At 42.0% G+C, this 13726-nt stretch overlaps 1 protein-coding gene across 2 annotated transcripts in view; it reads right to left on the reverse strand.

Annotated features, from left to right (window-relative positions):
• Positions 1-423: 423 nt before the first annotated feature.
• The window catches only part of ABTB3 (ankyrin repeat and BTB domain containing 3), a 174444-nt gene continuing 161141 nt past the window's right edge, over positions 424-13726 (reverse strand). For both annotated transcript variants that reach the window (XM_086740137.1, XM_086740138.1), the window contains 6 exons: positions 12157-12262; positions 11266-11368; positions 9420-9501; positions 8349-8417; positions 5150-5263; positions 424-1431 (listed from right to left, as the gene is read on the reverse strand). In XM_086740137.1, coding sequence (XP_086596263.1) covers positions 1222-1431; positions 5150-5263; positions 8349-8417; positions 9420-9501; positions 11266-11368; positions 12157-12262 — 684 coding nt within the window. In that variant the 3' untranslated portion in view covers positions 424-1221. The remainder of the gene's footprint in view (positions 1432-5149; positions 5264-8348; positions 8418-9419; positions 9502-11265; positions 11369-12156; positions 12263-13726) is intronic.

Below are 13726 nucleotides of genomic sequence, written 5' to 3' on the forward strand. Positions count from 1 at the left end.
ACAGTGAGAAATCATTCTATAGTACATATTTAATTATAATTTAAAAAAGTCTAACTCGGACACAATCTCTGGCCAGTAGTGAAGTATTGACACGTTACTGAAGTAAAGATTTGTTATTATCACTTCTCTGTAACAAAGAGAAATCAGCATCTCGAGAAGGGTCTCCAGGGTTATCATATCACAACCAATCGCACCAAATTAAAAAATAGGCTAATTTCACAAATGAAGTTTGACAAGAAGTAACGTTGCATTTGTCTTGGCGAAACGAAGCACAAACGTAACATCTCACAGGTACAGTTACCATGCAAATGCATGTTGAGTTTGTCATTGTTTTTAACCCCAAATCACGAGTAGCATGCAGTTCTCCTGCCCCCCCCCACTGTATTAGAGATAGTCTGGGTAATGTACCTCTTTGGTGTAACCATAGCCTGTTAGGCGAGATTATACCACCCTAGGAAAGAATACAAGCAAAACCTGATCATATGTATGTTTGCACAATGTACATTTTACCATTTAAAAAAACCAAAACATGTTACATAGATTCTCAAACACAGCTCTTTCCAAAATGAAATTTTAAGCTTAAGAAATAGTTTTTAAACTACAAGGCCACCCCGTTATTGTTTATGAACAATTTAAAAAGTTCCCACCCCTAAAAATCTGCCAGTATATTTCCTCAGCTGTAACAGTCTTACCCACTCTCTAATATAGTTGATCTTTGCTCGACAGCAATAACAGTTCTTACATTTCTTAAATGCACGAGATAATGGACTCCGGGATAGATACAGTTCTTAAATGTGTAACACTGAAACAAATCCACCTTAAATGATTAATCGGTCAATTCAGGTGTTCCCCGGCACCACCGCTCAGGCAGAGGCTTCTGCTGTTCACTGATGTGAGTTCTGGCTTTTGTTGGCGTTGAGCTCCACATGTGTGTGTGTGTTTGCGTGTGTGTGTTCGCAATTTGAGTACAACAGCGATTCACTGGATATTCTTGAACCCCGTTTGCTCAAAAACAGGGAGGAACTTTGTTTTCTGCATTCCCTCATCCAAACGGGGCTGCAGCCCCAGCGCAGCACCTTTGGCCAACACAGAACTATTTGGATGCAAAGTAGAATTTTTAAATTTTTTTTTTTAAGTCGTTTAAGCAACTGCAACAGGTTTAAGCAACTGCAACAGCAGACTTGCAGGGTCTTTATTGGAGGGTTACCATCTTCCTCAGCTTTATACAATGGAGCCCTTTGAAGAAGACAAATGAATTGACTGAATCCTTGTGGCCAACGTCCTCTGTAAGTCCTGTAGTACATTTTGACCAGACGTTTCTCCGTTCTTGTCATACAACAGCTGTTTGAAAGCTTCGTTTTCAATAAGGACCATCATATTTTTTAGAAAGTAGCCTTCACAATAAGAAGATAGTTCTGTGACTCCGAGAAACTACAAGAAGTGAAATTAGAGAAAGATAACCATTCTGATAAAACTCACTGAACAAATACAGTGCATAAGAGCGGCACGCAAACAAATACACAAGCTAAGCCTTTCAGACAGGCACAGTTCAACTTATAGGAATATATATGTGGGGAGGGGAAGGAGTTAATCAAACAGTATTTTACACTGATGATTCTGGTCACAATTCCATGTGAAGAGGCCCTGATTCTTCAGGAAAAAACTTCCAGGGCTGAAGATCTGCTGCCTTGGAAACTGGTGGGAGTTTCACCACAGAGTTCACGAGAACCATGATTTTAATGGTTGAAGTTACACCCTCAACCTACAGGTTTGGGTCAACTTACTGCAGATCAAGGCTGGGACGCATGACTGCAGGAACCCGTTATGCAAATTTCATGCTTTGAAGAATCTTTGGAGGAGAAATGGAGGTTTGTAGAGCATGCGGTCTGGGGTTGTTAGTATTCCCCTTATGCTGTACACTGCATCTGGGTAATAGGGATACTGTAATGTGTGAGCAAACCTTAAATGTGTGAGCAAAAATGTATGAGCAAACCTTAAATGACCCACATTGGTCATCTGATGGATGACCCATACTGGTAACCACCTGCTGCCTGTCTCCCATGATTTAATTAAAAACCAGGCAAGCGTAGAGGGCAGTGCTCAGCCCGTCCTCTTGCCCAGGTAAGCTCCTGCTAGGTCTGAGCTCTGAGTGAAGCGGGAACCTCTGGCTGCAAGGTCCTGAAAGGCCAGACCTGCTGGGGCATTGTATAGCTTTGGGTCCAGCCTGGAACAACTACACAGCATCACCTTAAAATCACATTTGGAACTAAGAATGGCAATTGCTAAAAAAATTTTTTAAAAATTAATAATGAAAACCCTGTCAAAACAGATTAGGGCTAGGCAGGATCTGTCTTCCTAAGGAAAATGAATTACTTCAACTTGATTTCAAACCATGCAAGTTTTCATTGAATTATGAGTGCATTATTTTGCACCTGCATGTGACAGCATATGTGTGAATCTGTATTCTTCTCTGAAACACCATTCATCCCTATTCATTATTTCAATATATTCACGACATTGAGGAAATAATGTACTTTTCTTTCTTTTCCGGACTGTTCTGAGTCCCAGATTGTAATCTGTGTGAGTGCTGAGTGTTTTAGGCATGTAACTGAAACTCCAAATGATTTTGCTGGGAGTTTGCCGGCATTCATGTAAAACACAACTGGTATCTAGTGGTAACTAATCAATCACCATTGTAACTCTCCAATTTGTCCAGTTACTTAATTTCTTTCTGGAAGTAGAGAACAGTGACAAAGGCTTTGAAAAATGAAATCATTAAAGTGATACTAATCAAATGACTGCCTTTGTAGATGATGTGATTTTAAGAACGGAAAGCCCGTAGGGAGGCCACAGATTATTCTAATGCTCTCAATGCAGCTTTTACATTGTAAATGTGACCAAATCTACATCGTCTCACCTTCCTACCAGTACTTCACCTGTTTAACGCAAGGTCTCAATCTCTTGTTCCTACAGCTCCTTTTACACAGCTCACCACCTTTCTCTCTTTACGCAGCTCACCTATATTTCTCTCAATCACGATGACAAAGACTGTGCTCCACGTGTCTCTGGGCCTACCTGCTCGCACATCCCCATCTGGAAAGGCAGGTCTCAGCATCGCCTGAGTTCCTGCAGGTGCAGCTGAGCTTGCAAAGTAGCAAGGACTAGAAAGGACCTACAACAGGAGCAAGTTACTCAAAACCTACTCCTGGCTGACGCGGTGGTTCCTGGCTTCAGTGCCTGCTCACCTTACTCCCATCCTCACTGCGGTTTAACACAAGCTTCATCCACACTTCGGAAAGCAACATGGAAAGGCAGATGGTTGGCTGGCTAGCTGTGCTTGAACTGCCTGTGAGCTCCCCTGGCTCATCAAGACCATCTGGCCTCCTCCGCCACATACCATTATCACCATTATCTCATATTCACATAACAAACAAACAAAGTGACTGTGTGACGGGAGCACTCTGGGCAGAATGATCTCTGCTCAGATTAACCACCTGCACATCACACAGACTGGGAGCAAAAAGATGGAGCATCTTATCTGCTCTGCAGACAGTGTAGTAGAGAGGTAAATGAACTAGCTTTAAATGTGGTAGTTCAGGTCTTGGAAACCTTCTAGCTATAGCAGTATGAAACAGCGCCGGTAATTTACTGGAAGGAGGGTAAATTAGTCCACGCAGAGCTCTAGTGTCATGTGGCTTAACTAATTCCAGAAGTCAAGATCTCACTCACAGCTAGCTCGGCTATCTCTGCAATGCACTGCCCAGGTCAGTGCAAACATGACCCCAGACGTAAAAGCCTCTGAAGTACACTGTTTCCACTGACTCCACTGCAGGCACAGAAAACTTGCAGGCTGAGGCCCTTGCGAGCAAACAAAGAGCTGGATACAGCCACTGGGGTTGTTTAGTCCCAGCATCAGCAGTGTACAAATTCCTGAGACAGGTCTAAAGCTTGGTGTAAGAACATTCGTCAATCAGGATGCAAATAACAGCCACGCTTCACAAATCAAAGAAAATACGTCATTTTAAAACAAAATTATTAATTTTACTTTTAGTAACAGTAATGTAAATTGAAAAGTTCCTATATGAGCTAGAAGAAAAATCAAATATTTCTCAAAAGATTCCTGCACTGTTGATATTTTGTCCTATTACAATAAACAGACCTGCAGAAATGTCTCATTTCTCATTCATTTTACAGGTGGAACTTTACGCTCTTTCAAACACTAATTGCCTGTACATCAAGATCTAACATTGCTACTCTCTGTAGGAAACACCTGATGATGGGAATGGAGGTCAGATCTGCAGGGGTTTGGAGCAATCTGCAGGATTACTCTGTTCAATCAAAGCTCCGTGCCACGCTGCATCATTTTATCTTTCATATAGACCATGTAAGTTATAGGAAAAAAATCATCTAAGGAATGCTTTTAAAATATTTCATTGCAACTATTTGTGTATCATTTCCATCTTCCAAGTTAAAGTCCAACTACTAAGCACACAAGAGGAGGAGAAAAACTGAAACTAATGAATGTGGCAACCACCTCCATCAATGAGCAAAAATAGGTTTTCTAGGTCAAAAAATGCTATGCTTTTATACCAAATGACTTAGGCCACTTCACAAGCTAAGTAAATAATTTGATTCCAATAAGAAGCTGCAAATCTCTTCTCTCCAAGACATTAAATTCTCATTACCACCCTTGCACGGCTCAGACATGTTGCACTTTGTCAAAGCAGCATTTTTATATATTGACAAGCTGTCACCAGCATTGAGTATATCACCGCAGTGGGCTTCAGGCAGGAGGAAACAGGAAATTGTAAAGGGAAAATGCAGCTTGGAAGGTAAAAGAGAGGTGTCTTATTCAGTTAGGTGAATCCCGCTGAGTAACTCAGCAGCTTGAGTTGCCACGATAAGGAATAGGTCTGCCACATGGGGGTACACTCAAATTGAGTTTGAAGCAGTTAGAGAAGGGAGTGAGTAGTTGCCACAGATGCTCTTACACTACGTGATTTAGGACTGTCACTGTATTAGGTACCCATTAGCCACTCAGTCCTAGAAAATAACAAATCTTAAATACATAACAAGCTATCACTACGTAGCATAAAACTGACCTACAAGCATGACAACAGACCATGCAAGCATATGTGGTTATTTTTACCTTGGCATGATTATAAATATCCACGCAGTTTTCTGTATTAATGCTTTTTGCGCAAATGATCTCACAGTGTCGTTGTAAAGCTTCAAGCTGGAAAAATTTAGCAGCAGAGAGAAGCTAAAAAAAAAAAAGGCAAGGAAAAAATAGTCAGAACTGCTGAGCTATACAGAATCAGAGCTTGCTTCTTTACTGTTTCATTATGTTTTTTTCTCTGCCCCTGCTTCAATTAGCATGAAAGTACTGACAAACAGAATGAGAAGGTTGCTTGATTGCTTTGCAGTCCCCTCTAGATCACACTGTGGAAAGCTGTACACGGAGAGGCCACCACAGGATGCTCTGGTCCACATGCTGACTTTGAATGGGGTGGGGTGTCGGAGTTTCGGTGGGTGAGAGAGAAAGAGAATGGCAGCCTGGTGAGTCTTTGATCACTTTGCAAACATGCCTCTGCAAGGAGGCATATGCAATTACATTCCAGGAGAAAAATGGTTCTGGTTCAACTGTTCCCCAAGCTCTGGCTGAAACAGAGCACCTGGGCTGGATGTGGAGATGCCAGCAGTAGGGCCAGGACCAAGAGTACACAGGAATTCAAACTAGATTATGATGACCACCCTGGGCTGTCTTCAAAATTTAGAGAGGCAATAAACCTCAAATCTGTCACCTCAGCAGGCTCAAGGAAAGGGAGTCAGATCTCCATATGTTCCTTGCTCTAGCTCATGAGCAGCAGTAAGGTCACCTCTGGGCCATGGGCACTGAAACACTGTCTGGCTCCACGCTACCACAACGAGCGGGTGCACAGCGGGATACGATGCAAAGATGGGAGGAGGCGCTGCCTAGTTAACGCTCATGTTTGTGTCACGTGCCTGTATCGCTGCACTACTACAGCTCTCCTGCCATCAGGATTCGAGCTGAGCTGACCTCTCTGGTTCTGCATCTACCCCACGGATATGCTACCTGGACTGTCACCGCGTTAGGGACCTCTGCATGCCGCTGTATACTGTGGGCATGACCTGAAGCCTGTAGGGTGAAAATGGCTTAAATTTTGAGATCTCCAATTGATTTCAGTAGTGCTAGGATTTCCTCTATTGCCCCCTTTCTGTCCTTTTACGGCTGGGAAAAAGAATTTCATTTTTTTGTCTTTCTATGGTAGGTCATCACCTCTGGCTCTCTGCTCTGGCTTAGGAAGCCAGTTGGGGTTCTTCATTGCTTGACACCTTGCTTTAACCCAGCCAGGTCTCTTAGGCCAAGGTGTTTAGGGATTTATACGGCTCTTATCATCTAAGGCTCCATGACAAAAAGCTACCCTGTGAATCCCAAAAGGGCTCTCATGCGGCTAGGTAGAAGCACTGGGGGACAAACCCTGAAACTTCCATGACACTATTCTGACTTCTATGCAGTCCGCTCAAGCTCCACTTTAATCCCATAAATAAATCCAAGTGATGGAAATCTGCAGTGCTGATGTGATAGCAGCCAGCTGGCCCCAATTATGAGTTGCAGCAAAGATTTCTGTGGAGTATTTCTGGTGCTTCTTGTTATCATATTTGTAATAAGGCAAGTTGCTAAATGCAGTTTTGAAAGATAAAGCCAAATCCTATTCCAGCTGCCTCTGTGGCTCAAGCAGTTTGTAATTACTTTAAACTGAGGAACCGTGGCGAGATCTGTTATCAACAGATCAATCAATCAGTCACACATTCTTGAGTCACAGAAGTTTTGAGATGTCACAAAAGTAGAGCAAGCAGCCAGCTGAACTGCAGCACAAGCTTTTTAACTGCCTAGGTGGTAACACATGCATCTCTATAAAGCTGTTGCATTGCCTACTCTGAGACTCCTTATTTCAGAAAGGGTTAGAAATTCAGCAGCTTCTTTCAAAACTATGAGCAAAATAGAGAATCAGTGACCTTTTCCTATAAAGCTGAGAAAAGTCAGTGTGGGTACACTTAGTTAAAAATCCACTGCCTGAATTGGAGAGGGACAATTTCAGTCCAGACTGGTACCATCCTCTGGCTGCCAGCAGGGTTGGCAGAGATGTCCCAGTACCCATCAGAATTGAATCACCCTGGCCACTCGTACCCCAGTTTCTGGATAGCAGTACTTTGGTAAAAGTCAAGCCTTGCAAGGATGCCCCAGACAGTAGTGTCATAGGGACAGACTAAGTAATGTAGGCAACAATAAAACATTATGGTGGCAGACTATAATCCACACAGTAATGCTTAGAGCTGTTTAAGTAGCTCTGATTTTCGTATTTACTGTCCTGTATTATTTTTGGTTGCTATAATTTGTGACTGTCAACAGGAAAAATCCCTGAATGACTATCAAGAATTTGCTCAAATGTCTCGAAGTTCTATACAGTTGGGAGTTGTTAGGCTGGTCATAGCTGGCAATGACAGAACAAAGTATTTGGAGGAGGATGACTTAACACCCATACAGGTTGTGGATGCGTGCCTACGCTGAAGGCTCAGTCAGCTCCAGCCAGCTTCGTTTGGCTTTTGCAAATGGGCACAACAGCACTGAATGTTTTACATCCAGTGAGAAAGGGGCAAAGAAGTCTCTATCTTAGGGAGCAGCTTAAGATTTGATTCAGAAAAATTGACAGTCATATGCTTGAAATTGAACTAAACTGTGACTCCAGTGGGTTTTCTCCCAGCGTTAAAGCCAAGTACACGCCCAAGAATTCTCCTGAGGAATCAAACTGGATGCTTTTAAGCTGCTGAAATAGGTCTGGACATGTAAGCCTGAGCTAATGAGCCAAAAGTAAGAGTGTGGCAGAGAGAAGCTGACCAGCCTAGGTGGAGCAGAGTACCTCACCTGTCAGGCTGAGAGAGGGAGAGGATAGTATACTTTGCTGCCAGGAGCTGCTTCCAGATTTTGGCAATACCACATTTGCATTTCCTTGAAAGAGCTTTTCAAAGCATCTAACTAGATATTTTTATTTCAGATACTTTTTTTTTGCATGATGATCATAATTTTTCTACTTCTTCTCTGACAGTCAACTTCATACTGGCAAAAGTGACTATAAGGGGCAACTGGCAGAGAAGGAGACTGAGTGTCTCCCGCAGGACTGCAGACAGCCTGGGCGCTCCGAGTGAGGCACTGCTGGCTCTTACAGGATTGCTCACATCTCGCCCAATGGCCACATGCCCTTGGGTGAACGGTACACAGATCACTTAGCATTGATCCTGCTGTAATTAAGATAAATGTCTCTTACCTCCATAATTTCATTGTTTTTAATCAGGAGTGACTCTGCACCTCCATAATAAAGATACTGCATAACCAGCTGTAATAAAACAAAGGGAGTGTTTATAAAAAGCAATCCAGGACATCAAGGAATGGGGGGTGATGTAAAGATTGCGGGCAATACCCGAGGCTCTCCAACACCACCAAAGCTTTGTAGGTAAAACTAGCCCAAATCTCCTGATTTCATGATATATTTGCATACTCTCTCTGCACAGTTCAATGTTTCCTTCTCACAGGTAGCCTAACATTTCAGTCCTCACCAGCCACATTGTCCGGACTTTCTGGTGAGCTCCAAATAGTTTGCAGGAAATTGATTAATTCATTCTGAACGTTCAATTTATTTTCCAGTATGTTTAGTACATCATTGAATCAGGAAGATACAGCATATATAATAGGTATTCCCTTATTTCTTCCCTGGCAATGGCACTCCCACCTTCACCCAGCTGTGTGTGGGCACGCATGGACGATAAGAAAGAGTGGGGGAGGCTTTGCACTGTAATATGAGCCAGCTAAGATCCCTCTGCAGTGAGCTTCCAGCAAGCCTAAAGTTATTGTAGGCAGCTGGGAATTATCTGCAGCAGTAACAGTCAGTACATGGAACTGTCTGAGCTCTGACTCGAATGAAGGGAAGCATATACACGTACATGCTACAAATACAGAAAGCAAGCTCTGTATTTTCGTGGAAAAAAATTGATTGAACAGTACTGCTAAGGAAGGGAATGAACTGTCTCTTCCAAGCCTGTCCATTAAATACAGAAAGAACCAAGATGAGAAAAAAGAATCAAGTGCTTTACCTTGACATGCACTGCTTTGTCTGCATACCTCATATAAGTGAAATGCATGTGATTGTATCTGCTCAGGCACAACATTTGCAATGAACAGCACTCTGCACCTTAGTGAATGAATGGAAATTAAGCCTGTGCTCAAGAAACCACTACTCTGAGCTACATGTTTATCAAGTACATATGTACTAATTTGTACAGGGCGTGTACGATGTTCCTATTACTCGTCCATTCAAATTCAATGTGAAAATTGACTTTACCTGAAAGATGGGGTACTTCACGTAGTTGATCTCAATACAAGTACTATCAGATGAGGGCTTGCTAGACAGCAGTGCTTTAAACCTAAATAAAAAGGAGCAAGATTGAAATACCAGCCCAATTACCTCTGTGAAAAAGTATGGCAAAGTGGAAGGACAGTATCAGCTCTTGCAAAAACAGTACACTGAAATTAATAGATTTGTCATCGAAAAGCATCAAGATTCAGACACTGACATAAAACAGAGTTCAAAACAAAAGGAAGAAGCCTCTCTTTTAGAAGATTTCATTTTGAAATTTTTGAAAAATACATCTACTATCACAATAGAATAAAATGTACACAGGAAATTCAGATATTGTAATGATGCATATTACAAAACAAAATAATTTTATTCTTTTTTTTTTTTCTTGGAGGCAAAATGATCTTTTAGGAAGACCTGCAACATTTAAAACTTGTACACCTTTTTTGAAGGAAATAAATTTTGGCCTATGTTCACTATGATGCTTTAAAAATCCAGTTTGTTTTGAAACAAAAACATTAAAACAATTATAGTAAGACTTTTAATGCTTCTATGCAGGCTCAATACAATTGTGTAAGAAGAGGCAGGAGAGAAAACTGGATAGGTTGCTTTTCTCTGATTATCAAAACCTGAAATTCAGACACAAGTTTTAGGAAAAAAACACATTTTAAGTTAATAATTGCAGATTTGAGACACACATACATATGTAGCTACCTACTTCTCAAAACTAGATATTCCCATTTGATTAGAAGGTGAAAATGGGAAATGGACTGTCAGAAACATCTGCCCTTGTATTTTCTCTTTTTGATAATTCATCTGACCTTCTAGTGGTAGTGCAAAGCTTGGATTATCTATCAAGATCAGCATTTGCTGGATGGTAACCTTTTCTATGTTACAACTGCATCTTGTTAATTAAAATACGGATAGCAATTGATTTGCTTTTACTAGTGTCAAATTCTATTATGAACACAATTTAGTAGGGTTAAAGCTGGAGTTTGAAACATGTTTGTACCTCTACTAATAAGCTCTAAACCAAAATACCCATTTTTTTTTAATTGAAGGCAGGGTCAGATACTGCAGTTGCTTTATGCAAATCTCTTTACTCTGTGCTGTGGGTTTGCAGCACGTTTGGCATCAATTCCCACATTGCTCAAACTACCAAAAAATCACTGGCTTGCCCTTGCCACATCTTGAAATAAACCCTGATGGAGGGCCAGCTAAATTTGCACACCTTTAATTATAAAGCTGCATACAAATAAGGTTTGTGAGCCACGGCAATGTTAAGGCTGAGTTGAGCTGGGTAACCCACGTCCAGCCTTCTGAGCACAGGGAACAGACTATAAATACTGCCTTTGGATGCAGTATGATACGTTTCATAGTTATTCAATTTTATTTTTAAAATGTCAAATGCTGTCAATGAATTGTCTGACAGTAGCTTGGTTTTCCTGGAGACTGCCTACACTGATCCAAGGCAGGATTTAGCCACTCACAGGATAAATGATCATTAAGAATCAAAATATTAAGACTCCTGTAGGATACAGAGCTGGATGCAGCAACGAGCTCCATGCAAGTGTGCCTCCATTGAATGAAGTCAGATGCATGGCCAGAAGCATTAATCATTTACTGGGTGGGAATCTAGTGATGGGGGCACTTGTTAAACATCCTGCGGATCAACTAGAAACAAGCTGTTGAGATGTTCTGCTTAGGAAAAACTAAGATTGGGCCATTAGCCCTCAAAGAATCTTAACAGCAGGGGGAAAAAAAAAAAAAGCAGAACCACAAAATCAAATTCTATTTTTTGTTAAAAACCAGAAATGTTTCTATATTTTACCTTGGCGATGCAGTAAACAGCAACACTCTATGTGCATAAAATGGTCTTCCTTCCACCAAAAAGGTAACATCTGACATCTCTTTGTTGTTGAGAAAATGGGGATCTAGAATCACAAAAAGAAGGGAAAAAAAAGCCAATAACTTTAGTTTGGCAGAGGTCGTGAACGTACAGAATATTTTCCTGTTTTGACAAAAGAAGAGAATAGCATAAAAGGATATTGTTTTTAATGAGTAAAGCCCATAAAGCTATTTTGGACAGCCTGAGACAGAAGCCTCCCAGACAACCATGTGGAGCTCAGACAAAGGCAATTCAAAGCTTTGAAGTCTGTGACAACTTTTGCTGAGATGACAGGAGCTGGCACAGCCTCCCAGCTCTGCTACCCAAAGCAACCTGCAGCTGATTGGACGCTGGAGGGCCCCATGCTCATTTATACCCTGTTATGCCCCTCTCCCTCTCTGGGGAAGTCTTTGTGCCAAGGGGAAGAGGGTCCTGGAAAATCGCTCAGGTCTTCTCTGGGTCACACTAAAACAACCCAGGCTCTGTCAGCGGGGCTGGGAGGGCTGTGCCGCCGCGGCATCACCCGCAGCCAGCCACGGCAGTTTGAGATGCAGACAGACATTTGGCTCTGGGCCCCAGGCTCAGATCCCAACCTAATTAGCAACATAGACAAATCTTTGCAGATTTACAATCCTACTCTAACACACCTGATGACCCTCCTGATTTCAGCGGGAATTTCAGGTCAGGCTAAGTTCAGGGCCCTTCCTTTTTCTAGTTCTGCCTTTCAAATTCAGGTCTTTCTCTGACTTGTGTACCCTCAACCACCCGGCCAGTGACACAGATTTCCCACAGCTCTCCTTAGAGAACCAATGAGGATCTTCAAGTCATGCTTACCTAGGCGAGAGGTCTGCTTGCGCTTAATTTCAACAAGCTTTGGAATAGGGTAGGGTCCGTAGCAATGAGTGAAAATGACAGAGAGCTGCTGACTGATCACCTCATTCTAAGTAAAACAAAACAAATACATGCAACATAAGCTTAGTATGCAATGTAAGATAAGCATGCAAAGGCAGACATTATGTTGTTCACAAGAGCTGCTTGTTTTGAAGCCAAAAAAAACGTGATTACTGAAGGTTTATTAAAAAAACAGAGCTGAGGATTATCAGTATTTGTTAGAAACTGCAATTCTCATTTGCACAGTTGCTACGTCTCCTGTAGGAATCGGGTAAAATGAAAAGTCCTCTTCTTGGACACAAGGTCTTCTTTCCCCAACAAACTCCATAGCCCCTGTCTCCTCTGTAGAAACGGAGCTACTTTACAATAGCAATTTCATTTAATTTGCAAAGTTACTGTACTGGAAAATAACTTCTTGTTGCTCTTTAGAAAATGGTCATTGGTCACATTTTAGAAACGCAGAGCTACAAACAGATACAAATGCACAGCCTGCCATACATTTCCTAAGTGCAACAGTCTCACAAACAGACCCTCCCTTGCAGAGTGACTGAAGCATCACAGCCTGTCTCAGAATTTCCTCACTGAATCTCAAAGGTTTCATTAATGTCCTCTTACACCGCTGGCACTGGCCTGGGCACCACTGTCCTGAAGAAGCCCTACCAGACCTTCACAGAACAATGTCTGGTCCCTGGCTCTACCCATTTCTGCTGAGACTCTGGGGCAAGGCACCTTACTCATGACACGACAGGACTCAGAAGAGGAACTGAAGTCCCTGCACGGTATCTTCAACAATGTTTATGAGGCCAAATATCCAATTGTTGGCTCTATGTCTTGATGAATTCTGAATGAGGATGGCAGCCCCAATCTAGACTTTAAACCTGAAGATCAGCCACATTTCAACACTAAAGATGAGTTTTGAGGATGCTTTCCCAAGCACCAAAGCAATTTGAGTACTCACACGCCTAAGCTGCAATGACAGTGAAATGCATTTAGTGCTTAACTCTCTGAGTCACAGCCGAAAACAGGATTTAAAAGCTTTGGCAAATTTTATCCCACTCTTTGCTGGTAACTGGAGGAGGTCTAGCAAAGTTCAATGGTGCCATGTGGCTAATTGCTGACAATGTTTTTTAACTGCTCTGTTGGTTGGCGATTCCCTTCCACACTAGGAAACTGCAAAAAGGTGAGGCACTTACATATGAGACGGTCCAAGGCCAAGGAAATAAGCAGGTAAGGGAGAAACATAATCTTAATATAAAAATTCGAGGAGTGTAGATGTTGCACTAAGAATATCTCCAGGCTTAGAGAACAGAAATTCAAGCTTTCCTTTCTCTGAGCACATTTCAGCTCAGTCCTAAGAGTGGTGCTCCTTAAATCCCACAAGGGGTGAGGAGGAGTGGCAGAGATGCTGTAATGACTCCCTTACTGCATCTAATCAAACCGGGTGGGAAAAGTGTAGAGCTGAGCCCTCACAGGCACAGGATGATGTCAAAGGAAATTACACGTGCTCGCCTGC

This window comes from Chlamydotis macqueenii, chromosome 1 (assembly GCF_036417535.1).
Source record: "Chlamydotis macqueenii isolate bChlMac1 chromosome 1, bChlMac1.mat, whole genome shotgun sequence".
NCBI classification, from domain to species: Eukaryota; Metazoa; Chordata; class Aves; order Otidiformes; family Otididae; genus Chlamydotis; species Chlamydotis macqueenii.